The sequence below is a fragment of the Poromitra crassiceps genome (genome assembly GCF_964638095.1).
Source record: "Poromitra crassiceps genome assembly, chromosome: 29".
In the NCBI taxonomy this organism is placed as follows: Eukaryota; Metazoa; Chordata; class Actinopteri; order Beryciformes; family Melamphaidae; genus Poromitra; species Poromitra crassiceps.
In genome coordinates, this window is record NC_139641.1 from 2,732,758 (window position 1) to 2,760,070 (window position 27,313).

At 45.7% G+C, this 27,313-nt stretch overlaps 2 protein-coding genes across 2 annotated transcripts in view; one reads left to right on the forward strand and one right to left on the reverse strand.

Moving 5' to 3' along the window:
- The window catches only part of LOC310800269 (activity-dependent neuroprotective protein 2a-like), a gene marked incomplete at its 3' end in the record, with an annotated part of 65,989 nt that overhangs the window by 28,677 nt on the left and 9,999 nt on the right, over window positions 1–27,313 (forward strand). The window contains exons 10-14 of the mRNA XM_083662844.1: window positions 1,293–1,379; window positions 3,450–3,632; window positions 7,568–7,897; window positions 9,013–9,350; window positions 10,238–10,409. Coding sequence (XP_083518970.1) covers window positions 1,293–1,379; window positions 3,450–3,632; window positions 7,568–7,897; window positions 9,013–9,350; window positions 10,238–10,409 — 1,110 coding nt within the window. The remainder of the gene's footprint in view (window positions 1–1,292; window positions 1,380–3,449; window positions 3,633–7,567; window positions 7,898–9,012; window positions 9,351–10,237; window positions 10,410–27,313) is intronic.
- Window positions 13,883–26,763, reverse strand: LOC310800204 (cerebellin-1-like). The gene is made up of 5 exons (XM_083662790.1): window positions 26,636–26,763; window positions 25,395–25,608; window positions 22,334–22,459; window positions 20,643–20,771; window positions 13,883–14,325 (listed from the first exon to the last, which is right to left on the reverse strand). Exons 2-5 carry the CDS (start codon window positions 25,567–25,569, stop codon window positions 14,042–14,044), a joined length of 714 nt encoding a protein of 237 aa, XP_083518916.1. The 5' UTR covers window positions 25,570–25,608; window positions 26,636–26,763; the 3' UTR covers window positions 13,883–14,041.

A 27,313-nucleotide genomic window follows, 5' to 3' on the forward strand; every position in this document is an offset into this window, starting at 1 on the left:
AGATCAGCGTTCCCCAGCGCACTCCCAGCGTTTAACGTCGGAAAAAGACGCTAGGTGGACACAGGCCCTTAGGAAGCGGAATTATTTTTCCTTCCTTTCACAATTCTGGACACACCACTGATCAGACATCTATTACGAATGTGACAGATAGGTTTGGAAACATGTACAGCAGAAATTCTCAATAACTTCCTTCAAGCTGGTCTGTGTCAGCAGACCCACCAACAGGCAGAGAAAGGCTGTGGAAAGGGAGCCCCAATGACAAAAGGAAAAAAGAGGCCAAGCCCAAACACCGGCAGTTCAGTGAGAAATATCTTTTGTATGGATTTACGCTACGTTCACACAGGGCACCTACGCCTTGCTTTGCCTCAACCCACGCCTACGCCTACAGACCTTGAGCTGCACGTGAACCTATCACACACTTTTGTGATCACACTGCACGCCTATTCCACGCTCAACCTGAGCTGAGTCACACACGCCTCTCCTCTCTCCCGAGTGTTTTTTGTTGTCACGTGTGGTCCCGAATTATCATGGGTAGGTAAAATAAATCTGATATATTTAATGTGCTATTGATGCTGGATATGTATAACCAGGTCTCCTTCTTGGGTGACTGCTGTCATAGAGAACTGGATGCTGTTGTACTAAGTGGATTAACTTTTCATTGTCCATCTTGCTTCTTCGGTCGCTATTCTCTCGGCTGAAGATTTGTTTACCGACGGGGAGAAAGCCCCACGTGATAGCCACCCGTCACTCTCTCTCTCTCTCTCTCTCTCTGCTCCACGCTGTTGTAGTAACACCATTTTATTTTGAAATTCAGTTGACTTTGCCATTTCCCACGGATATTGTGGCGTTTTCCCTTCATGGCTTGACAGAAGAAGCCTGCCTTCACGCGCCTAGTCGGCTTGAAAATAGAACTCACGCCCAAAGGATAAAATCGGTGCAGCTCAGCCGAGGCGTGGGTACACGCAAGGTTCACGTTGAGGCGCCCTGTGTACACAGCCTCATTGACTAAAAAGGACGCCTATTTAAAAGCGTGGGTAAAGGCAAGGCGTAGGCAAGGCTTGGGTGCCCTGTGTGAACTAAGCGTTAGGCTACTCATACGTCCACGGATCCACCACAGCCACAGTGTTTTCCCTGTGGCGCAAAGAACCAGTGAGGGGGTACTATTGGCATGGCAAAACAGCTAAAGGGGTACATACATATGACAAAAGAGGTTGGGAAGCAGTGCTTTAAGTTACTCTCGTAAGTTGCATCCTTGCCTGTATTAAAAGGTAGTATGACTTTTCTGTTTGCAGGTCAGCGCCAGTCAGGCTATGATGATGAATCAAGGATTACCCCTGCAGTCTCAGTCTACTGTCAGGCTGGTACCTACTGGGCAGAAGGTAAGACTCAAACCCAAACTGTCTTCACAACCATTGTCTTCTCAGTCTGCTGTAAGGCTGTTGTTTATTGGGAATAAGGTCCTACTGTTACCAAAACTCAATGCAGTAATTAGCAGTTCAACCCCCTGAAACCCTTTTATTTTTGTGCTGGTTCATTAATTTTTACAACAATTATTATGTTTTCAAATAACAGTGAAATCTGCCAATATGTAGGGTGTAACGCGTTACAATGTAACGTGTTAAGAGCAGTGTTGGGGGTAACTCATTACAAAAGTAACATATTACATGTAATATATTACTTTTAGCAGTAACTCAGTAATATAACTTATTACTTATAGGATTTCAGTAATATTATACCAGTTACTTTGTCAAGTAACTCAAGTTACAAATTGAGTTACATTTTATTAAATCAAAGCACATATTTAAAAAAGATACAATCATTTCCTAATCAAACTGTCTGTTTTTATGCAAATAACCACTATAGATGACAATAACAAAGGAAAAGAATAACATTTAGAATTTTGGATTGTTTACACTGACTTCAAGGCGGTTGAAATAATTTTTCGGGATGGTTCCGGGGCGGCAATGTCATTCTGCTGCTGCTGTTGTTTTGGTAAAAGTAATGCAAAAGTAGTGTAATAAGTAACGAGTTACTCTACACAGAAAGTAATATTGTAAAGTAACGTATTACTTTCAAATGAAAGTAACTAGTAATATGTAGTATATTACATTTTGAAAGTAACTTGCCCAACACTGGTTAAGAGTAGTACTCAGATTACTTGTTTAAGGTAACGAGCAACATTACGCGTTAGTTCTGCAATTCACGTAATCTGTTATTAGTTACTTTTTCAAATAAGTAATCCGTTACCTTTGTCTTGCCCGATACACTCAGAACGAGCGTTTTTTATTTACGTCTGAACATTTCAGGGTTTGTGAACGTGTCGAGTACACTGTTACCACTTTCAGACAGACACGGTTCTGGTTCTGGCTCTGGTTCCGTTCTGCAGTCTCAGAACTTTGGTGCTTTCTGGCGAACCAGCCCGTGTTCACACCAGTTTAAGCGGAACCAAAGTGGGAGGACAATATTCTGTAGTCCTCCTTCAGTTTTTTAAGTTTATTAATTATTTGGTCTGGCGTTCGATTGAACCCAGCCTTGGCCATCTCTTCCGCAAGCTCGGCATACGACTTGCTCTTTCTTGTCCTGCTTTCTAGCTTTTCTTGAGATTCGGTAGATGCCCAAATCGCCACTAAACATTTGGTTTCCTCAGCAGACCACTGCAAATTATTTTTCTCCATGTTGTCACTGCCTTCTTCTCCTTCCTGCTCGTTTTCACAGCCTAGAATGAGACACGCCCACTGATGATGTCACGGTTCCCAAGGAAAAAACAACTATTTTTTGGTTCCGCTGAGAACCAACTTTTCAGGTTCCCAACCAATTATTTTTCCGGTCTGAACGCGGCGGCTGGTTCAAATTTGGGTTCGGGAACCGGAACCAGCACGGAGCCCTGCTGGTATGAAAGCCCTATGTGAGATAACCACCAACCTTGCTGGTTCACTCAAAGCCCATCACAGCCTAGCTGCATATTCTAGGTCTCTGATTGGTTACATGGAATGTCCGTCTATCTGTAATGTATTTCCCCGTTCCTCTTGTTGCCAGAAAAAAGAAAGAAAATCGCATGTATAGCTCATTTGTCGCTGGGCGTACACAGCCTGTGCTGCTGCTTAAGATTACACTATTAGATTACTAGGTTACACTATTAGATAATTCCCCTGATTTTACACAGGATTTCCAGTTGGGCACAGTCTGTCTGTCTACACTAGTCTGCAGTTGTTGTGCCAGTCGGCACCAAAATCTGTTAGTGTATGATGGGGTACAGTTGTTGTTGTTGTTGTGATGTTAGGACATATTTCTGCTATTTCTATTGTAGTGCTTCTGTGTGTAATAAGGCAGCCATGCAATCACTGTATGTCACTTTGTGTTTGTATTACCAGAGCCATGTACGTTGTGGCTTTTTCTAACACATTACACCTAAACTAAACTATCTTACATGTTTTTGTTTCTTTTTGCAGGTAAACGGTGTACCGACCTACACACTGGCCACTGTCCAGATGGCTGTTCCAGTTCAACCTAACGTTTCCATGACCACCATGGTCGCTGTTCCACAACAAACCGGCCAAACACAACAACAGAAGTTGGCTTCAGTCTCGGGGAAGGCGGGTACTAAGGATTTGGTGACCAAGAGCCAGTACCTGGTGAGCATCTAGAAACATTCATGTCAAAGAGGGAACAAAAGGCAGGGAAGTTACAGCAATTAGGAGCTTTTGTATTCAGGGAAACTCTGACTCAAGAATTAGAAATGATTGAATTCACAATAATCATTGGATTTTATTTTCTAATAAAACTGAGGGTTAAACTCATAATTTCTTCAAGTAGTTACTACTTACAGTAATCTTGAAAAGCTCATTTGTTAGACTTAGTCCTAGAGGTGCTCACATTTGAAGAGTCTGTTCAGACTGAGCATCACGCAGCATCATTTGGTAGTAGCACCTGCTTGCATCATCACACAGGGTTTCAGTGCATGTGAAGGATGATACAGGCTCAAAACGCTGACAAAGGTGCATCCTGGTGGCTCACCTGGTAGCACACATAGGACGGACGCTCGGACCTTCGCACAGCCGACGAGGGTTCGAATCCGACCAGAGGTCCTTTGTCGCATGTCATCCCCTCTCGCTCTGCCCACCTTTCCTGTCTGTCTACTGTCCTATCTAAATGAAGGCAAACATGCCCCAAAAAACCACCTCCAACTAGGGCTGCACGATATGAGGAAAAGCTGCGATGTGCGATAACACTGTTCAATATTGCGATGACGATATGACCTACGATAAAAAAAAAAATGCTATCCACCTTATTTTTGAATGCCCTACTGTAAAAAATAATTGTGGGTACAAGGTCTGGTTTAACGTGACTTATTGTTGCAGCTTGCCATTTCCTTTGTTATACTCTGGCTGCAATACCGAATTATAAACCGGAAGCTGGAGCATGTTATAAAAGTTATAAATATAGTCACGTTATAAACAACTAACCGATGCTGGGGGTCCGTATGGAAACAGTGTTACTCGAAATGGTTAAAAGTTAAATCAATTTGGTCATTCAGTGGCGTTTTACTGCCATGTAAAGTAACTAACGCTAGCCGCTAGCATTAGCTACACTAGCCGACTACCCATAATGCATTACATTATCCCAGCACCCGAACGGCTGTAAAATCCTCATAGACGTTTTTTTTGTCAAGTTAAAATAGTCTATTACACCGGAAGAAGCACCCATCAGGCAGATCAGGCAAAAATGGCCACCAAAAATAAGGTGGATAAACAAAAATATGAATGGGTAGGGGTGCTCCGATCCGGCTAAGCCACGATCCGATCCGATTCCAATTCCTGGGGTCACGATCCGATTCCAGAATCGATTCTCGATTCCAACGATTCTCGATTCCAGAATCTAGAATCGATTCTCAATTATGTAGTTTTATATTGCAATAACACACAAAGGTAAATATAAGACAAAAAAATGACAAATGTATTAATGCTGAACTTCAAATTTGGGTTAGTAAGGGTTAGTGAGGGCCTAAATTCATTTTGCAATATGAGTGTGTTAATTTAAGCATACGTATCAGTAAGTGGCACGGGATTCTCAAAGCCTGTGTTGAGGGTCATACGAACAAAAATGCACTCTTGAAGCTAAAAAAAATCCAAAACCAACAAGTTAATTATTTACATTTTTACTTCAATGTAGAACAGTCATTTCTTACACATGAGATACTTTTAGCCTTTTAGTCATAAAGATTATTGAAAGATATTCCATATTCCAGACTGAAATGTTATAACAGAAGTGGAGTATTGGCCAGAACGACATGAACATTTGGACACTTATTCAGCCGGTATCTTGCATGTTGCGTTCAGGTGCACTGTAAAAACAAAACGCGATGACGATGAAAATACGATTAATCGTGGAGCCCAACCTCCAACATCCACTTCCAAAGATAAAGAGAGAGACTCAAAATGATTGTTTGTTATTACAAACAATACTAAAATGCAGCATGGGTGTAAAGTTCAGTCATCGGTGGTGTGTGCAATTCATTAGCGGAAAGTAAGATGTGAGGTGTTGTATGGTGCAAACGGAAAGAACCATAAACCATAAATACAACTACTCGACACTTTTGAAACCGTCGCCAACAGAAATGAGGACTTGAGTCGACACTCGAGAAGTGTCTGCTACCTAGTGAAATTTGTGTTGCTGACTACGTCACATAGTGTCGCGCAAGTCTGATTGGCTATATAGACGGCACGCGCGCTTGACTTCCTTGTTTTGGTTTTCGCTCTATTGAAAGGAATGGACGTGTCCCCGCTATTTTTACGAGCCTGTCCTGGATGTATGACTTTGTGAAAATCACAAAGAACACCGTGACCAACTTCCCAGAGAGAGAGGAGGTGAGTTGTGTGGTTGTGTGTCGTTATATGCGGCTGCAGCCAAGTACGTTACAACTCTCCGACGTGGTTTCCCTGTAGCCAATCTGTGAGCTCATGTTTATTTTTTGGGAATTGGTCTGGCTGTCAGGCTAGACAAACCAGCATAGAGCGTTCCCTCTCTTGGCTGTCTGCACTAGTTCTCTATAGCGATCGAGTGTCACGTGACCGTTGAGAACTCTACATGAAAGGAGGACGACACTCAAAGTTGAATACTTTTATTGCCACACAGACGTTTGGGGCAGCAGCCCTTCTTCAGCGTGTGAAATGGCAATAATATACAGGTAATCAGGTGGGCATGAGCGCGTTTTATTTGATTTTCTATGCATGACAGCCTCACATCTCTCTCTCTGTCTCCCTCTCTCGCTCTCCCCATCTTTCTTTTCTCTCTCTTTCTCTCTCTCACTCTGTCCCGCTGCTTGTGCACGCGAGAAGGAAGCTGCTGTCACAGACGTGACACTGTGGCTTTTAAGGGGGATCCCACACGTGTGAATACTGTTTTTTTGGGCATAAATACGCCTATATGGAGGTTTGCACGAGATGACGCCAAGCGCAGCGGGCCGACACGCCCACAATTAGAGCTTTGCGCAGCGCTATTCCAGCGCAAAACGGGCGCTAACCCAAAATGACCACCTTTTTAACCCTGGGACTGATGGCCCCGGCATCGCCGACGACCGAATATCACCACAGTGTTTCTGGGGCTTTAAGTAGATTTGGGCTCAGGTGTGCACCATCAGCTCCATTCGCCTCCTGTACCTGGCCTACAGGGTACCACTGGTACTGGCCTACAGGGTACCACTGGTACTGGCCTACAGGGTACCACTGGTACTGGCCTACAGGGTACCACTGGTACTGGCCTACAGGGCAGTACACCAGACAGCTCCTCTGTACCTGCAATCTATGGTCAGGCTCCAAATCTCTCACCGCTCCCTTCGCTCCTCCACCAGTGCAGGACGCCTCGCCCCTCCTTCGCTACGGGGGCTCAAAAGTCGCTCATCCCGATCTCGACTCTTCTCGTCCCTGGCACCTCAATGGTGGAACGAGCTTCCACCTTCGGTCAGGACGGCCGAATCACTGCCGATCTTTTAGAAAAGACTAAAGACTCACCTTTTCAGGCTCCATCTGGGCCCTTCTTGATCTAACTTCTCTCTCTCTCTTTATTTAAAAAAAATAAAAAAATAATAACTTAAACTTGTACCACTGTTCCTTTCAGAAGTTGTAGTTGTCATAGACTGTGTTGCATAGTTGATCGCTAAAATGACGTAATGTAATGTAATGTAATGTACCTCCTGTACCCAGGGATGCAAACTAGTCAGTCAGCTTGTTCATCCCAAAAAAGGGCACTTAGGTGAAGGATTTCTGATTGAGTTTTTTTTGTCTGCCCTGGTATCTGTCACCTTTTTCACTCTCCTTCCGTGTGTAACTGAAATCAAGCACGAATGACATCACTGGTCCACAACTTAAATCAAATCATCTCTCAACTTACTGTCAAACGATTGTCCGCAAAACTGTTTATAACTTTTTCAGATATGTGTGAGATCATGTGCAAAATAAATTGGCATTGTTTTTCTGTGAAGTTCTCCTTTAATAAGTAAATTCAAGTACTAATCCCGGGAACACAACTATATTGTCAAAGATATTGAGCATGAATTGGTTTGTGCTCCTAGGTGAGGAGCACTTCAGGAGCGGTCCACTGCTCGTCCTGTAAGGTCCTGCTGTCCAACAAAGGGATTGTCCAACATCTGCTCCACGGGCTCCAGTGTCTCTTCTGTCCCCTGATCTTCTATTCCCTTAAACAACTGTTGGCTCACAATGAAGCCGAACACAGCCTGCTGTTGCCTGGCAACAGAGAGCGAGCCAAGCGACAACACCTGCTTACAACAGCCGATGGAAGAATAGTGGTACAACCGGCATTCGACATGAAGACTACAGTTCCCAGAGATCTGTTGGGCTGTAAAGAGCTACGACTGGCTGTTGTCATGGGCAGAGGGAAGAAGGTGAGTGGATCGGTGTGTGTGTGTGTGTGTGCGTGCGTGCGCGCGCACGCACGCATGCGCGATGATATCTGCACATCATCTGTAGTGGACGATAAAGGCTTTCAAATGAAATATCTGCATTGGCCCGAAACGATCATTTCTGACAATATGACAGGCCAATAAATTGTCACTTGAAATATGTCAAAATGCTCGATGGTTGACTAAATGCTCAACATTAGCCAAGTTGAAGGCGTTTTCTTATTTTGAGAATGTGTACATTTTGAAAAGCATCGTATTTATGTCTGCATCTCCCAGTGGGTCATCACAGATAATAGTGATGCATAATATGAATGTGCTAATTCCACCACTGGAGAGACTTGATGTTCTCTGAAATTAATTGGAACAAATGCGCGCATATATCGCTATCAGCAATCGGCCAAAAGAGTTGGAAAATATCGGATATCAGCAAAAAAAAAAAAAAAATATATATATATATATATATATATATATAATATATATATATATATATATATATATATATATATATATACCGTATATATATATATATATATATATATATATATGCATGCATGCCTAATTTATATGCATGTCAAAGAATGTTGCGTACATGGTAGGGATGTTCATTTTGAACAATTTCCATAATCGAAATTCGGGAAAATTAACAATCAATTATCGATTATCGATAGTGTAATAATAATAATAATAATAATAATATATTTTTAACTCTGGTCTGGTAATAACGTTGCGCGTTCTCGGCCAGCTATAATGGAGATGCCGCTGTGTAGTAAGACTATCAGACACTAGCGCTGTGGCCAGGTAAACAAACATGTCAGGTGTGAATTCCCCATGTTTAAAACAGTTTTGTTGGCACAAAGGCCCGTGCCCAGCCAGAAAACTAGAGACTATATGAAGCTCCACCTCACGTTAGTCGGCTGTGCAATGGAGTGGGGCGAGGAGGAACGAATTCCACCCAAACCTAGTCCGCAAAAAAAAAAACGATCAATTATCGATAATTGATGAACATCCTTAGTACATGGCAATGCTGCATAACCTAATGATTCTTTCCTCTCTCATCTCTTCTCTCATTCTGCTTTTCTTCTCATCCCGTTCCTCAGGCCCTCTACCTCCATCTTAGCGAGGAGCCCAGTAAGGCTCCAACACCATCCATCCCCTCCTCTGGTTGTCCCTTCTGCTCCGAGCGACCCATCAACCCAGCCCTGTATGAACAGCACCTTCGACAGCATCATCACATCCTGCCCACCATCCACGCCATCCTGAAGACGCCGGCGTTTAAGTGTGTGTACTGTCTGGGAGTTTACACGGGCAAATCTACAGCCAAGACCATTTCTATACACGTTCAGAGATGTCGCTGTGCACCGAGAAGTGCTAAAGAGGCCGAGAGGCTATTAAATCCAGATACACACAGTCTGAATGGAGAGGCAGGTGGAGCAAGGTAACTATTATTATTAGTATTATTATTAGTGTTATTATTATTATTATTATTATTATTGTTATTGTTATTATTATAGTGGTAGTGTTGAGATGGTTTTTTGATGTAACTTTTTATATGGGCTATATGGCTTTTTGTTCGTCTCCAAAACTTTGCAATTGCAACCTTTCTTATTATCAAAAGTCAGGTGAGCCATGACATCATCACTGATGACATCATCACCGTTTCAACAGCCCAAGTTTGGCACTGATGACATCATCACTGATGATGACATCATCACCGTTTCAACAGCCCAAGTTTGGCACCGATGACATCATCGCTGATGACATCCTCACCGTTTCAACAGCCCAAGTTTGGCACTGATGATGACATCACTGATGACATCATCACCGTTATCCATTCTTGACTGAATAAACGCCTGACTCACTCCAAAACGTCTTCTCTTGACCACGCGCTGCGCAGGTTTGTGCACGTGGTAAAAAACAATGATCCACCTGTCCGTTCTCGGCTCCCGTAGTTGCGTATAGATTTTAGAATGTTTTAATGCTCAATTTTGACCATTACATTACATTTTGACCATTAAATACCTCTGTCAGTGAGGGAGGGATATTATTTGAACAATTTGACATAATGGAATTCCCCGCATAGCTAGCAGTGATACTTGTTCCTGGAAAATGTGTTTACAAGTACCGTATATAACCTTTTTTTTTTTTTTTGCACATATTCAAACATACAAAAATACTGATAGTTATCAACAAGAAAATAAATGTGCAAAGTAGAGGCAGGAGACCCGCAAGGGCCTAAAAAAATCTAATTATAATAATAATAACCTATTGCTGATAGTTTGTATAACATGAAAGACATAATTCACAGAAATCTTTTCCCACTAGGGAAGGAGGGGCTTTATCCATTTTGGGGAAGAGTCGCTCTGGGCCCTCTCGTGACTCATCCTTTGCCCTGGAGCCCCCTGCTGGCTTAGAGCTGAGCTCCCCAGAGCAGAGGAGGTATTTCCTGGGTCAATACTTCAACAAGAAACCCTACCCCAGCTGCAAGGAAACACAGGTATATATATAATATGTGTTGCACTCTGGGTTAGGAAGTGAAAAATGGGTCTTATGGCACTTTCACACCTGATGGTCTGCTTCCTTGGTGCGGACCTCATACGAGAATGATACGTGGTTTCCTTTTTCAGTTGGTCTGGTTTGCTTTCACAAAGCCAAAAATCAATCCAGAGCTTGAAATCAAACTGGTTGGAAATGTTGGAAACAGGATTTGATTTGATTTGATTTGATTATGGATATTAAAAAAACATCACAATCCAAGGGATATCATGTGAAAGTGCAACCACTCATTTCCAACATGGTCCCTGTTGTTAAGAACAGGACATACAATATACACCAACATACAATATACATTACAGGTTAAATAAACAATGCAGAGAAAAACAATAGATATACAGTAAGTGCAAAATATCGTGACAGGATAGCCACGTCAAACTATTCTAGATTACTCAGCAAGTGTTTCTTTTTCAGGAGGTTTTTAAAACCACTCAGAGAGCTCGCTGTCTTAATTCCGTTGGGGAGCTTGTTCCATTCCTCTCCCCCCGTGTAGAGGAATGTGCTTCTCCCCACCTTGCTTTTCAGGTTTGGTAGATCAGTCTCACTGGCTCTCGTATTCCGGCCATGAGCATCCCGTACACATTGAAAATACTTTGTATAATCCAGGACAATCCAGGGACCCCATTTCAGGCTGAGGAAGGAACTGGATGAGGGACTAGATGGTTGGAAATGTTTGATTATAGGTCAGACAGTTAGCGGGTAAAACAAAACAAAAACAACAACAACAACAAAAAATAGTTGTACTTGGTCAAACCAAGCGATTCAGCTATATTCAGATTCAGGAGAGGCTATAGATAAACCTTCATTAGTCAGCTCAGAATTATTTTACTCCAAACAGGGAGATAAGACAGCAAATGTTTTTAGTAATATGAGTAGGAAGTGAGAGAAAGTGGAGAAAAGGGGCTGTCTTAAGTGATGTATCAAGAAATTGGCCCATTATCTGAGAATATTTTAAGCAAAGGTGACATTCAACTTTACAGTGTAGACAACCATGGGGGGGGGTACTTTAATGTTAGACATCAGATTTGTGCTATTTGCAACAGCTTCATGCAAAAATTTGCATGAAGCTAATCCCCATATGCTAATGAAGCTAAGCTAAACCCCATTGTAATATGCTAGTTCCCTACGTCTTATGCAGACAGGGTTAGAATGCTTGCTATTACCTGTGACACAGGGGGTTATATACTTTCCTCAAGCAGTCTATGCTTCTACACATGGTGTCATTATCTGATTGGCTCCTTCTAATAATATCCTCAGATCATTGTCATCTGACATAACTCCACATGACCTTGTGGACTTCAGTAAACACATTGTAACCCAAATACTTGATATTAATAGAGTCACTGTTTTCCAAGACTCAAGGTTAGCAAACATGAAGTCATTTTCCATGACCATATAACCATATATAACCATGTTTGCTATTGGAAATACCACATAGTCTTTTTCATTCAACTTTATTGATCCCTGTAATGAAACACTCTGTCTGCTCACTGCCTTGCTCATGGGGCCTCTGGCCTCCTGGCTTGGTGCTGTCAAGTCAAGTTTATTTATATAGCCCTAATTCACAAGCATGTCTCAGAGGGCTTCACAGAAAGTATGTCTAGCTGATTCTAGCTAACACACAGTAACAAGAATATACAGAATAAAGATAACATTTGAACAATTGATAATATAGAAAATATAGAAATGAAGAGAGAGCAGAGGAGAGAGCAGGAGAAGGGAGGAGAGCAGGGGGAATGTGAGAGAGTGATGGGGTGGGGAGGGAATGGGAGATGTTGGAGGGTATAGGAGGTGGGGAAGGAGCAAGAGGAGAGAGCAGGAGAGGGGAAGGGGGGGGTGTGTGGGGGAGAAGAGAGCAGGGGGAGGGAGGAGGTGGGGAGAGAATGAGAAATATAGACGCACATCTTGCAAACGGACATATGTCAATTTCTAAGCAACCAAAATATGCCTAATTTAATTGGCTGCAAGCCTTTAGTAGTGAGTCTGTCTGTCTGTCAGCAGTGCTTCATAATGGAATTATTGATCACAGTAGATGGATCGATGCATCAGATCAGAGGTGTGTGTGTAGCTGATTTATTCAGTGCAGACTAATGGAACACTGATGGTGATATCTACGCCATTTTTTTTAGGTTTCTGCACGAGCAGAGTTTGAGTTTTGATTAGACTGTTTCCTCTACAGAGGAAACAGGTAATGGCTGTTTGTAAGTGAGGGGTTTCATTTTTCAAAACATAAAATAAATAAATAAAATGTGTAACAGCAGCAGTGTAGTAGTGAAGACTAAGATCAAATTCATAAAGTCATAAAAATGATCCTCGTTTGTGAAGATTATCCTGCTGAACCCAAATTACCTCTCCTATAAACGTTTGTTAACCACAGACTTTATTTCATGCATTTAACCCAAATCCTCATTGTAAAATCCCATAGCCTTTTCCCCGTAAGAACCAACATGGCGGCAATTTCTGATTAAGCCTACAAAAATACATCATCCCAGCGTTGCTCTATTAAACCTGCATCTCTCTCGCCCAGAACTGCTCTTTACACACAGAGAGCAGCTGGGTTGGTGAGGTGTGCTCTCTCTCTCTCTCTCTCTCTCTCTCTCTCTGTCTAATGTTATCTGTCTTTCTCTTTGTCTCTCTCTCAGTCTCTCTCTCTTCTTGCTCTGCGTTTCTTTCTCTCTCTCTCTCTGAGCCACCTGCACTTGAAAATCCTCGAGCCAATCAAAATGGAGGACATCTTCTCAATTTAGTGGGAGGTGTGAAAAGTGATGAACATGCTGTGCAGTCCCACACAAAGCAGGACATCTGCTCACCCTACTCATATCTGTAACCAATTTAGCTGTTGAATTAGAAGCCTTCAAATATCCACCCAAGTCAAGGTTCAAAGGTCAATATTTGAAATTGGGAGCCATGTAGAATCTTCACACTGACATAATGTTAGTGGTGTACGTGTCCGTGTTGAGAGCTTTCCCACGATGTGTTGGGTTTAGCTCTACAACAAAGTTCTTATTTTCTCATTTCAAGAAGCCATCCCAGTTCACAAACAAACAAAGAAACAAACAAAAGGCTTCATTTTAAACTCTTAGCTCACTCTTTTAGCACTCTGGCTTGTCTGTAGCTGTTAGTGGTTGAGATTTAATCTCTGGTCTTAGCTGGTTGTCAAGGCAACAGCATCCTCTGGACTGGGGAGCAGCTCAGTCGCCAGAATAAAATGTCAACATTTTATGTTTCTGGAAACCATGGGAAATGTCATGTATTAATGTAATGTAATGTCAGGATGCAGGCAGCTAGCGTCGTGTCTAGCGGCTCTCTTGTGTGTTTGCGGGTCACTATATAACAATAGCAAACTGCAGGGTCACCAAGATATGGAGGCAGGAATGGAGAGACAAGTCACTTCTCTGTTAGATCCAGCAAGGATGCTTTATTCCTTATCCATTAACAGTAGTACAGCAGGCTTAGGCTAACTAACATGGTGGATGCTAGCTAGCATGTACAGCAATGAGAAGTGTGTGTGGTGGTGCTCTGCAGACTACAGGTGGAGGATAGGGTGAGCTGAGATGCATTTTCAAAAGTGACAATCTACAAAGTGAAGAGCAAGAAGCCGCTGAAGGTGGAGCGGTTGAGTGAATCGTCGTAGATTGTGTTCCCTGAGGGGAGTTTCATGTAGACCCTGTCTCCAGGCTGCAGCTGCAGGACCAGAGCGTTGGAGAAGTTGGTGCGTTTGTCAGTGGGGAGCTCGCTGTTCAACATCAGCCGTGTGTCGTTCCTGTAGAGCATCACTTTCGTCCAGGTGGTGCTGCTGAAGGTGTTGAAGGCGGTGAATCTGAAGTAATAGACTCCTCCCACTGGTGCTGTGAACTCACCTGCAGCAGAAAGGATCCAAAATAAAAAAGTCTCCATGAACTGAACTCCCATTCCTGTTCCAACTGAAACATTAGGGTTGTCCTACAACCCAGGTTTTACGAGTGAGAACGAGAGCTCTCACTAGTGCCTTAAACGCTGCAACGCAGCCCTATGGAAGACTGTTATTTTGCTCCAAAATTACTTTTCATTAAAACCTGACCACCCACCCGTAGGTGGCGTGGTACCCCCTGGGACTGACACGGATCCACGTGACTACGTCACGTCCTGCCAGCCCAGGGAATAATCACTCTAATTTCTTCCAGCCCGCTGAGATCCGACGCACCCCGTGACGCATCCACACAGCAAGGCTGGGTAGTGAGAGCTCTCGTTCTCACTCGTAAAACCTGGGTTGTAGGACAACCCTAATGTTTTACTTCGTTTCGAACTCAAGCTCTCACTAGTGCCTCCATTCAACCGACCTTGCTGCCGGGAGCACCCCACAGGGCGACCCGAAAGGCACCGGTGAACCACGGCCATATGGCAACGTTTATGCCTAACCGTCTGACATATTAGAGTGGCAACGATACTACTTTCTTGCCACCGACAGTACCGCGTGCGCGAACTGCGCACCGGACACGTCGAGACTGTAGTACCTGACAAAAGTGTGATGAGAGGACCATGAGGCCGCGGCACACATGTCCTCCACCGACACACCGCGCAACAACGCAGAGGATGTCGCTACACCTCGCGTAGAAAGCGCCTTGATACCCTCCTGGGGAACCTTGCCCACGGCAGAGTATGCCAACGCGATCGCCTCCACTATCCAGTGTGATAAGCGATCCTTGGAAAGGGGTCCGCCCTGGGCCCTTTGCCCAAAGCAAACCAACAGCTGATCTGTAATGCATAAAGAACGCGTCCTGGCCACATAGGCCGAGAGCGCCCTTACGGGGCACAGCATGAGCAAACGTCTCTCCTCGCCCGTCTCTAACTGAACGGCGGGGGACAGAATGCTGATAAGTCTATGACCATAGACCTAAAGCTGACATTAATAATCTTAGGTTGGTACGCCGGGTTAGGTCGCAACGTAACCCTGCGCCCATCATTACCACACAGGCCTGCTGCACCGAGAGGGCAATCAGGTCACCAACTCTCTTTCCTGACGACAAGGCCAGCAGCAGCGCGGTCTTTAAAGACAGAACCCTTAAATCGGCGGAGTCCAAGGGCTCAAACGGATGACCCGTTAGTAGCGATGGGAATTGATAAGATTTTAGCGATTCCGATTCCATTTTCGATTCTGCTTATCGATCCGATTCCTTATCGATTCTCTTATCGATTCTCATTGGGCAAGGGGGAAAAAAAAAAGAGTACAAACGGGTTTATTAACATTAATTTTCTTTTAGATTATTATTATTATAATTATGTATTATTATTCAGCTCTGAGATCAGATTGCTCTTTTCAATCCCATACCAAGCAGGGATCAGTGTGTCTGTTAAACTGGCTCTGTTTGGGGGTTTGTATTTTGGGTTGAGCATCTTTGTCATCTCCCCATAGAAAATATATAGTGGGAATGAATGAAACAGAACTAGTGGTTAGAATGACAACATGCAACTTTGGACATTTTACTTTAGCTGGCATGTCAGACAAACTTAGTCACTGCTCGGGGACATTCGTTTACCCTCGCCTCGGTCATTTGACTCTTCCCAGCTGCCTGGGTGAATGGAGGGGCTAGAGGCTCTAGCCTAGAGCTGCACAAGAAGTACTCGCTGCAGCCTCTGACCCAAAGCGACTACCAGCCCCTGAACCAGTCTGACTCTGAACGTCATCATCCTCTCAATTAAATGGATGGAAATGGAGTATTGGTGAAATCTGGTTTACACAATAGACAGGGTCTGGAGGAGTTTACTCTCCATATTAACAGATGACGCGCTGCTGTTAGCCGCGCTGCTGTTAGCCATGTTATCGTCACTCCGTAGCACATCAAAAACGTGACATTCCTCCAAAATTATTGCATGCTGTGTGGACAAATGTTTCTGCATATTGCTAGTATTTCCCCCCTTTGACGAAATAGAGGTTTTGCAAGCATTGCAAGTGGCACTGTGGTCATCGTTTTGCTTCTGCCTAGAGCCATGGTGGCTGGAAACAAAACAAGGCTGCGTTGCGTGCGTGTCGCAGCGTGTGACGTCATCGCGCATGGAATCGATAGTGGAATCGTTCAGGACGTTGGCTAACGATTCCAAGGAATCGATCCACTGGGACCCGGTTCTCAACAAGAACCGGTTCTCGATTCCCATCCCTACCCGTTAGCCCGTCCAGCACCGTAACCAGGTCCGATTTGGGGGGGAAAACGCACCGCGACGGCGGGCGCAGTTTACGCGCCCCCTTCATGAGGCGCAAGACCACGCCCCCACGGGGCTCCCTTCAATTCCCCTATGGCAAGCAGAATCGCGGCTACGTACACCTTAAACGACTGCGGGGACTGACCCGCGTCAAGGCTCGCAGGAAGTATAGCTCGAGCCCCAGGAAGGTCGCCGCCTGCGCTGGGACGAGGCAATTCTTCTGCCAGTTCACCAAAAACCCTAAGGTTTGCCGGTGATCGGTCACCACCTTGGTATGTTCCGCGGCACAGACCCTCGGGTCGGCCGCTCAGAGAACGTCGTTGAGATATAGGAAGGCGCGGAGGGGAGCCACGGCTGCCTCCACGCACACCGTGAGCGTTCGCGGGCTCAAAGACATGCCGAATGGCAAGCCACAGAACTCGTAAGCCTTCCCCCGGAAGGAGAACCTCAGGTATTTCCTGTGTCTCCTGACCATGTGGACATGGAAGACCGCACCTTCCAGATCCCTGGAAGTAAGAAATCCCCCTGTCTCAACTTGAACAGGTGGGGAAGAGAGCATTCGGGATGGGACTTCCTCAGCGTCTTGTTGAGACGCCGAAGGTCCAAATTTGGACGCATGTAGCCGTCCATGGCCTCCTCCTCCACGGCCAGATCGGGGGTCCCGTCGAACGTGGGTGGGCAAACTGTAGCGCGTATCCCCTCTGGAGGGTGCGCCGTAATGGGGACGGGGGAACATAGATGCTCCCAGGCATCGAGCCTGTTGGACAAGATGGTCTCTTGTGGCCAACGGAGCGGAACCCGTTCCACCACTCGGATCATACTCTCTCCCTCAATGTCCCCATAGGAGACAGTGAACGGTCATCAAAAGCAGAGAGCATATGAACTGAATCAAGTCTCTCTGCCCGCTTCGCGCTCAAAAGAGAGTATCACCGTCTCATCATCGTGGATAGCGAGACTGAACATTTTAGAAACACATTTCTCAAGTTAGAAACTATAGAAATGATCCCTGAAATATAGTCATGAGCATATTGCTGGGCACCGGGACCTTTCGATCCGGTGCCCTGATGGGGGGCGGGACGTGAGAGGCTACGCCCCCCCGCCGCATGGACAGTTCCGTAGAAGCTGTGCATGCTGGGGGAGAACTTCTTACGCAAGCTCCGCCTACTGACGCGCTGTTGTATCGAAGTAACCCCCCCCCTGCCGTGCGCCTTTCGCAGGCTGGGGGGACTGCGGAGGTAATGTTCTCTCTCGAGACGCACGTGGACTTGTCCGACAGTGCGGCCCCCCAGGTGAGCTCCCGACCAGCAATGAGCCGTTGGTGCCATTGATGGTGGGCTGTCCTAGGAGCCTCTAGCCGAGGCCAGGCCGTAGCCATGGACCAAGGCGAGCCTTGATGCTGGGTATGAGACCCTGGGCGAGCTCCCGACCGAACTCGGGCCTTGGGCACCGAGGACGGTGGGTCTAAAGCTACAAGCCGCAGGCTGGAACTAAGCCCAGCCTTGGTGAGCCAACCGGTGGGCTTGACCTGGGCGCTGCCAACCGAGGCCAGGCCGTGGCCATGGACCAAGGTGCGCTGTGCCCCCAGCCAGGCTCCCTGCACTTGCAGGGGGCGCCCCAACAAGGGAGTGCGACCCATGGAGAGCTCCCAACCACCCCGGGCCTTGGGCACCAAGGGCGGTGGGCTTGTCCTTAGAGCTACAAGCCAAAGGCTGGCACTGAGCCCAGACCTTGGCGAGCTGTAAGCCCTGCTGGACGCGTAGCGCCAGCAAGGAGCAGTATGTCTATTGTAGCGGAGGTATCTCGCACCCAATGTACTTAGCACACAGGTACTAACTGCACGGGTGCACGCCAGCTATCTGCAAAATGCTATCGTTCTGTGCTAAACAGTACTAAATATTGCTATCTGCACCTATGCAAGGCAAGCTAGCTTTAACACTTCTTTGAGAGCGGACCTTGGTCAGCTCTAAAGAGCTTAGCTGCGGACAAAACCGAAAGTTCAAGGCGCCTGTGCAGCGTGCTCGTGCCCAAGGCCGAACACGCACTTAACGTGCCGATTCATACTCGGCCAAGTAGTTTTACACACGGCCCATCCCCTCCCTGACCTTCCCTGCTCAGTAGCAAGAGGAAGCAGGAAGCTAACCACTAATAGCAAGCTCCCGCAGGGCGCACCCTAATAGCGGGAGTAATGCTTAAGCAAGCTAGCAAGAAGCACAGGCTAGACAGTAAGCAACCCGGAGGCTAGCGAACGTGCGCGTGCAATGGTAACGTAAGCGGCAATAGCCCATCCCGAAGGGGGGGCACCAATACCCACAACCTGTTAACCCGAGAGAACAGACGTGGAAGCCACTAGCTAAGCTAGCATAGCACTGAGAGACAAGCGTGCGCTAACACAAGCCTGCGCACAGGCCGGTGCAGCGCGTCTCTACCCTGAGTAACACGGGGAAGCAAGCGTGACCGCAAGCAAAGGCCAGCGGCCCGCGAAGCTAGTCAATCTCAGAAGAAACTCCTCAGCGGGAGTTGCAATCTAGTAGATGCTAATTGCACGAGGCAAGCAACACTTAGCAGACAAGCAAGCTGGCTAAGATGGCGTAAGTACTGAGAGAAGCGGCCCACACAAGGTGCGGGGCGAGCTCACCTAGCTAGCGAATCGCCCAGCTAAAATCTCAGACGCCAGTAAAAGCTACACTACATTTATGTAGGTCCCAGCAACGCCTGTGCGGCGTGCTCCTGCCCTTAGGCATACACACATCAAATTAATTGTGCCGGTCGTAACCGGTAGCCTCACAGCTAATACAGCACCTAGCTGTTCCCCCCTCTCTCTGTCTAACAGGAAAACGGGGTTACACATCGCTAGATACTGGCTGCACGGGAGCAAGCTAGCTAACTAGCTATTTCACTGAAGAGCATGGCTACTAGCTACTACTCTCGCTTAAGGCGCGCCCTACACAGAGGTAGCTGGCGCGAAGAACTTAGCACACAGACACTAACTGCACGTGTGCACGTTAGCTATCTGCCACAATAACCGGGTGCGTTACCCTGTCTGGGGACGCAGCCAGATATGGAGTGCTACAAGGTAGTCCAAGCTAGCTGCACTGAGCAAACTAGCTAACTATCTAACGCGCGCGCTCTAAAGCCGGCGTTCCTAAAGTACCTAGCAACAGAAACAACCGCACGGATGCAGCTAGCTATCTGTGACAACTGTGCTATTTAGCCTGTTGTTCTAGTGCTAACGGTACAAGCTATTCTGCATGTATGCAAACCTAGCTAGAGTTATGAGTGCAGACCTGAGTCATGCGCTCAAGCCTAACAACGTTACCCCGTTTCCGGGGAAACGTTTCACATCGACTGCACGGCGGCAGTCTGACAACAGTTAACTAAGGAAGATACTCTTAGCTTTTTAGATGACTTGTTCCGACGCCGCAGGGTGAAGGGTACAGGGTCGGTCTCCGAAGCCTGCTTTATCCCGTCCACGCGACCCTCTTGAGGTGGGCAAGTCAGCCGGAACGAGCCTAGTATCTAAAGCTATATAATATAACTCCTCGTTAACCGCGGAGCTTTCACAAAACACGTCTTCACAGCGGGTGGAAGAAAGCGGAAGTGATTTTTCCCTGGGCTGGCAGGACGTGACGTAGTCACGTGGATCCGTGTCAGTCCCAGGGGGTACCACGCCACCTACGGGTGGGTGGTCAGGTTTTAATGAAAAGTAATTTTGGAGCAAAATAACAGTCTTCCATAGGGCTGCGTTGCAGCGTTTAAGGCACTAGTGAGAGCAACAACAAGGTTAGGTGTGTGTGTGTGTGTGTGTGTGTGTGTGTGTGTGTGTGTGTGTGTGTGTGTGTGTGTGTGTGCGTGTGCGTGTGTGAGAGAGTGTGTGTGTGAGAGAGAGTGTGTGTGCGTGCGTGCAAGTGTGTGTGTGTGTGTGTGTGTGTGAGAGAGAGAGAGAGTGTGTGTGTGTGTGTGTGTGTGTGTGTGTGTGTGTGTGTTTGTAGGGGGTCACTACCTGTTTTGTCATTGTAGGCGAGTCCAGTGTTGGTGACGACTTTACTGTAGATCAGAGTTCTGTCTTCGCTGAAGGGTCCCACTGTCCCACTGTTAGTCAGAGCAGTGGAGAACGCCACCTTCCTGATGCCTGTGTGTGTGTGTGTGTGTGTGGCAGGAAAACACACAATTAGAAATGAAACAGTCCCACCAGACAGAATTGTGTATTTTTTAAATAAGGACAGATTAATTTAAGGTCAAATTAAAGCCAGTTTGAAATTATCTAATTGAATGTAATTGTGAGTTGTGTCAGCAGCCACCTGCAGTTTTGTTCCACTGAGATCTCAATCATTCATTTGAAAAAGGTGATCTGCTCTGAAATCACTGATGGCACAAAATAACAACTAAATCTGATACTAGTAGCATTCACCTCACACCTCCAACAGCAACAAAGCTGTTACACTGTGTTACAATAACAGTTCTCACTGAAACCAGTTCACCTCACACCTCCAACACCAACAAAGCTGTTACACTGTGTTACAATAGCAGGTCTCACTGAAACCAGTTCACCTCACACCTCCAACAGCAACAAAGCTGTTACACTGTGTTACAATAGCAGGTCTCACTGAAACCAGTTCACCTCACACCTCCAACAGCAACAAAGCTGTTACACTGTGTTACAATAACAGTTCTCACTGAAACTAGTTCACCTCACACCTCCAACAGCAACAAAGCTGTTACACTGTGTTACAATAACAAGTCTCACTGAAACCAGTTCACCTCACACCTCCAACACCAACAAAGCTGTTACACTGTGTTACAATAGCAGGTCTCACTGAAACCAGTTCATGCCACATTCATTTACATGAGCAACACTGATGCTAGAGTAGCAGACTTTTTTATTTTATGAACCTTAGTCTCCTTACAGAAATCTTCCCCAATGCTGTGACTAGGAATGAGTATCGTTAAGGAATTAACAATACTACTCCTGTTACGGTACTCTCATCAGTGCTGCTTATCAATCCAGTACTTTAACAGTACTCTTATTAGTGCTGCTTATCAATCCAGTACTTTAACGGTACTCTTATCAGTGCTGCTTATCAATCCAGTACTTTAACAGTACTCTTATCATTGTTGAGAAATGATCATCACTATATAATGACTCAGTGGTTAAAGTTAAATACAGTAATAAAACGCTCTGTAAGTTCAGAAAATCACTTGACTGTAATGTGGCCTTTAAAACCCTGAAAAGACATCACCATATTTCCATATCCAAAATCTAAGATGATATCGAGTCTCATATCATGATATCGATATAATATCAATATATTGCCTATGCCCTCCTACATAGTTCTGGACATAACTTCAATATTTCCAAAATGTTCATTTTATAATGACATTAAACTGAGAAAAGCTGAAAATGAGTGGAGCTGGAACAAGGAAATGTTTGGTATTTTACTTGATGAATGACTAAGACAGTCAATCGATGATCAAAATGATAATTTGTTGATTAATTGCTGAATAGTTTCAGCACTAGTAAATATAACAGGAAACAAAAGACAATAATGTGGCGGTTTTGGGATGAACTCTATTCTAATCCAATTTCTCCAGACAGATATTATTTTTCATTAGTGGTACAGTACTCCACACAGTATAGTAGGTGTAAGTAAGAAGGCTACTAGCTGTGATGTGCGGTTGCCCGGAGCATCCCACCTTCGTTCTCCCGCTCCAGCTTCTCCACCTTCTTCTTCTGCAGCTGCAGCTCGGTGTTGGTGGTGCTCAGCTCGGTGTTGGTGGTGCTCAGCTCAGCTCTGAGAGACGACACTGCAGAGTCTTGAGCTGGAAGCACGACAAAACTTTATGGATTTGTTTTGTTGTTGTTACTTTACTGTATACAGAGTTGCTACATAGGTCTGGGAATGTCTGGATATCTCTAGAAAAAGAATAGGGTATTTTCCAGATCTTCACTTTTGGAACTTGCACAATTAGGTTGTTTTTCAGTAGCAGTATAATATACTCCACACAGTATCACTCAATGTAGCATCACACATCTTACTATCAGCAGGTGTATCACTCAATGTAGCGTCACACATCTTACTATCAGCAGGTGTATCACTCAATGTAGCGTCACACATCACTTGAAAACCCCAATGACATGCTTCATACTGCTGTTGGCTAGGGTAGGTAACTGGTGATTTGTGTCTTGTTTATTAGTTTGTTAGCCTGTTAGCTTGTTTTATTCTGGATTGGGCTTCTAAATGTGTTTTTCCTCGGATTTTGGCACAAGGGATAGTAACATCTTGTCCTGTGTATTAATTAATATCAGCAGGTGTATCACTCAATGTAGCGTCACACATCTTACTATCAGCAGGTGTATCACTCAATGTAGCATCACACATCTTACTATCAGCAGGTGTATCACTCAATGTAGCGTCACACATCTTACTATCAGCAGGTGTATCACTCAATGTAGCGTCACACATCTTACTATCAGCAGGTGTATCACTCAATGTAGCGTCACACATCTTACTATCAGCAGGTGTATCACTCAATGTAGCATCACACATCTTACTATCAGCAGGTGTATCACTCAATGTAGCGTCACACATCTTACTATCAGCAGGTGTATCACTCAATGTAGCGTCACACATCTTACTATCAGCAGGTGTATCACTCAATGTAGCATCACACATCTTACTATCAGCAGGTGTATCACTCAATGTAGCGTCACACATCTTACTATCAGCAGGTGTATCACTCAATGTAGCGTCACACATCTTACTATCAGCAGGTGTATCACTCAATGTAGCGTCACACATCTTACTATCAGCAGGTGTATCACTCAATGTAGCATCACACATCTTACTATCAGCAGGTGTATCACTCAGGACCCTTAGGCCCAATCCCAATTCTTTTCTTAACCCTCAATCTTAACCCTCAAGCTCAACCCTCAATCTTAGTAGCCCTCAAAACTAAGTGTTAAGGGCTATCTTGCAACTTTAAAATGAGACAGCCCTTAAAGGCAGATACGTCTTCAGAATGTGGGGGGCAGCAATACGCCAAAGCTCCGTCCAGTCTGTCAATTCAAAAGGAGAGGAAAAAAGCATCCCTACAAATATTTCCTTGATAATATAGATGTAGAAATTACGATAACCATTGTATTATCTTAGTTTAAATGTAATTTTATGGATTTCTGTTTTGGAGCCTAACACATTTGTTGTTGCTAACTATCGATAGTCAGTAGCCGTGCTGTTGCGGTCAAGCCATATTATTATTATTATATTATATTATAACATTGCTAACGTTGCAACATAGCCGAGTTAACACGGCCATCAGTTAAACCGAAACATGTTATCGGCACTGCTGGATGTTGTAACTACTGACTACCGTGTTCATGTGATAATAGTTTGCAGTTATCTCCCATGCTTTTTATCTAATGATCTATCGTTAGATAAACAGCCTGGGAGATAATGCTAGCCCGGTCATCTTACGAAAATGTTCGTGCAAACATTACACGTAGGCTGTATCTTGATAAAAACAACTCAACAACGACATTACCACCGAGAATTATGGCATTTCGTAACAACGTTAACAATGTTATAATATTATATAATAATAATAATATGGCTTGACCGCACCAGCACGGCGACTGACTATCGATAGTTAGCAACAACAATTGTTGTTAGGATTCCAAAACGGAAATCCATAAAATGACATTAAACTAAGCTAATACAATGGTTATCGTAATTTTTACATCGCTATTAACAAGGAAATACTTGACTTTGTAGGGCTGCTTTTTTCCTCCTTTCGCCGCCATCTTCCATCTGAATGGATCTAGCTGATGACACGCAAGGGATTCTGGGATCGCACTCAGGGTCGGACTGGGATCATAATTCAGGCCGGGCATTAGATACCAAGCAGGCCAGGCCGATATGGGCCGTTTGAAGCCAGATTTGGGCCATTTGAAGCCCAATTTGGGTCGTTTAAAGCCAGATTTGGGCCGTTTGAAGCCAGATTTGGGCCGTTTGAAGCCCAATTTGGGCCAAGTCCAATTTTACAATGAGATGCACCCACTTTAAACCTGAATAAAGTAATAAAACCACTAGTAAACCAGTAGGCGGCGCCTGGCCTGCTGTTCAGTGAGTGGCCTGGCCTAGCCTGCAAGAAAAAAAAAAAAAAAAAAAATTGCAGGCCAGGCCACCGGGCATTTGCCCAACGTGCCCGATTATGCAGTCCGCCCCTGATCGCACTCACTGCCAAGGGTGGTCCTGGAAAATCTCAAAAGTAAGGGACATACAGCCCTTAAACTTCACCCTTAACTCAACACACTGAGAATCGGGACAGCACTAGCACTTTGCGGGAGTGCGCATTTTTGAGACTGAGGGTTAAGATTGAGGGTTAAGATAGGAATTGGGATTGGGCCAAAGAAGTGGCGTGTCCAGTGTCTGAGCTACAAGCAGCCATACCAGAGGCCACACATCAGCCTGTTCTGACCAGGCATGTGTTGAACGGGCACTGCACAAGTAATCCTACATTTTCAGGATATTTTCTGGCCTCATTCAAACACCACACATCTACAAACTCATCCAGCTGCTTCTGCTGACTAGTTTATATTCTGCTTTTCATGGTGGTCAAGAGCCAAAGAATAACCCCCATGTTAAAACTAAGTGGAATATTGCTTTAACATCACGCTAAACCTGCCAGCAAGTTTTATGAATAAGCCCCAAAACATGCAGGGTTACAGGACAAATGCCACCTCCCACCTCCCAAGTACCTGCAATATTCCCCTCCATCCTGTGCACCTTCTCCTTCAGCAGCTCCAGCCAGAGGTCGGGCTCGGTTGTGGGTTTGGCAGAGACCTCCTCCTCACCGCCCGGCACCGCGGCCCGAGCGCCCGGCCCAGACCCACAGCACATCAGCAGCACCAGCAGAGACACAGCAACCCTCATCCTCGGCTCTGTCAGTGTCTTGATGCTCAGCTCAGCCTCCTTTAGGTAGGGCAGTAGGTGAGGTTATGGGTAGGGGAGAGAGGGAGCAGGTAGGGCAGTAGGTGAGGTTATGGGTAGGGGAGAGAGAGAGCAGGTAGAGCAGTAGGTGAGGTTATGGGTAGGGGAGAGAGGGAGCAGGTAGAGCAGTAGGTGAGGTTATGGGTAGAGGAGAGAGGGAGCAGGCAGGGCAGTAGGTGAGGTTATGGGTAGGTAGGGGAGAGAGGGAGCAGGCAGGGCAGTAGGTGAGGTTATAGGTAGGGGAGAGAGGGAGCAGGCAGGGCAGTAGGTGAGGTTATGGGTAGGTAGGGGAGAGAGGGAGCAGGTAGGGAGGTAGGTGAGGTTATGGGTAGGGGAGAGAGGGAGCAGGTAGGGCAGTAGGTGAGGTTATGGGTAGGGGAGAGAGGGAGCAGGTAGGGAGGTAGGTGAGGTTATGGGTAGGGGAGAGAGGGAGCAGGTAGAGCAGTAGGTGAGGTTATGGGTAGGGGAGAGAGGGAGCAGGCAGGGCAGTAGGTGAGGTTATGGGTAGGTAGGGGAGAGAGGGAGCAGGTAGGGCGGTAGGTGAGGTTATGGGTAGGTAGGGGAGAGAGGGAGCAGGTAGGGCGGTAGGTGAGGTTATGGGTAGGTAGGGGAGAGAGGGAGCAGGTAGAGCAGTAGGTGAGGTTATGGGTAGGGGAGAGAGGGAGCAGGTAGGGAGGTAGGTGAGGTTATGGGTAGGTAGGGGAGAGAGGGAGCAGGTAGGGCAGTAGGTGAGGTTATGGGTAGGTAGGGGAGAGAGGGAGCAGGTAGGGCGGTAGGTGAGGTTATGGGTAGGGGAGAGAGGGAGCAGGTAGGGCAGTAGGTGAGGTTCCGTTCTGGAGGAAAACAATATCGTTCACGCTGCTCAGCTACCCCGTCGCAGCAGGGAGCCTGCCCCGCACAACCACTCATAGTCATCTGTTCATCCATACTTTTAGCTGTTGTTTTCTATCTGTCAGATGACACTTATCTTAAATGGCCTACATCCTAAATATCTTGGAAGAGTTCCTACCCGTTAGCTCAGACTGGAACTCGTCCTCGGTTGGTCTAGGCGGTTGGATCTGCAAACCGCTCGACGGTTGGAAGCTTGTCCTCAACCCACAAAATACCTCCCTTTTATGAGAACTTTCTCGCCAAATCACCTCCTCTTAGCCAATATCCAGCGCACTCACCCCAACAGGGAGCCCTTATATGGTCAACAATAACAAGGTCAGGCTGAGTTTGCTATTTTAACTTCCTCAATATAGCCACCTTGCCACACCTGTGGCTTTCCATTGGAACATTTCCACATATCTTCAGTCAACCACTGTAGTTCCCAAGCAGGCACCTTGTTCTACTTCCTCTTTTACCCGTCTTCAAATCATGTATCTCTTTTTCCTCTAAACACACTTAATTTAGAGGAGGAGAGGCTATAGATTCTATGTGAGAAGCAGCTGGCTTCCTGGCATTTTCACATCATCCAATCTGGCTCCCATTCAAAAAAGTTTGGACACCCCTGCTATAGACAAGTTTCCTGGGCACTTCCGGTTTGCGTCCGGACTCGGCCGCCGTCGTGTCTTTCTTTTCCGGTGTTTTGTGAATACAGTCAGAGGAGCGTAACGTGCTGTACTAGCGTAGTAGCCATAGCGACCGCCGAAAAAATGCAAACTTGGGATCATTCTCAGAGTCTCCTATCTAACGAAAGAGTGTC

Coding starts and splice junctions, on each gene's coding strand:
- LOC310800204 (XM_083662790.1), bottom strand. CDS start 25,569: ATGAGGGTTGCTGTGTCTCTGCTGGTGCTGCTGATGTGCTGTGGGTCT. Junction 22,460..25,394: donor GATGGAGGGGAATATTGCAG/GTACTTGGGAGG, acceptor TCGTGCTTCCAG/CTCAAGACTCTGCAGTGTCG. Junction 14,326..20,642: donor CGCCTACAATGACAAAACAG/GTAGTGACCCCC, acceptor TTTCTGCTGCAG/GTGAGTTCACAGCACCAGTG.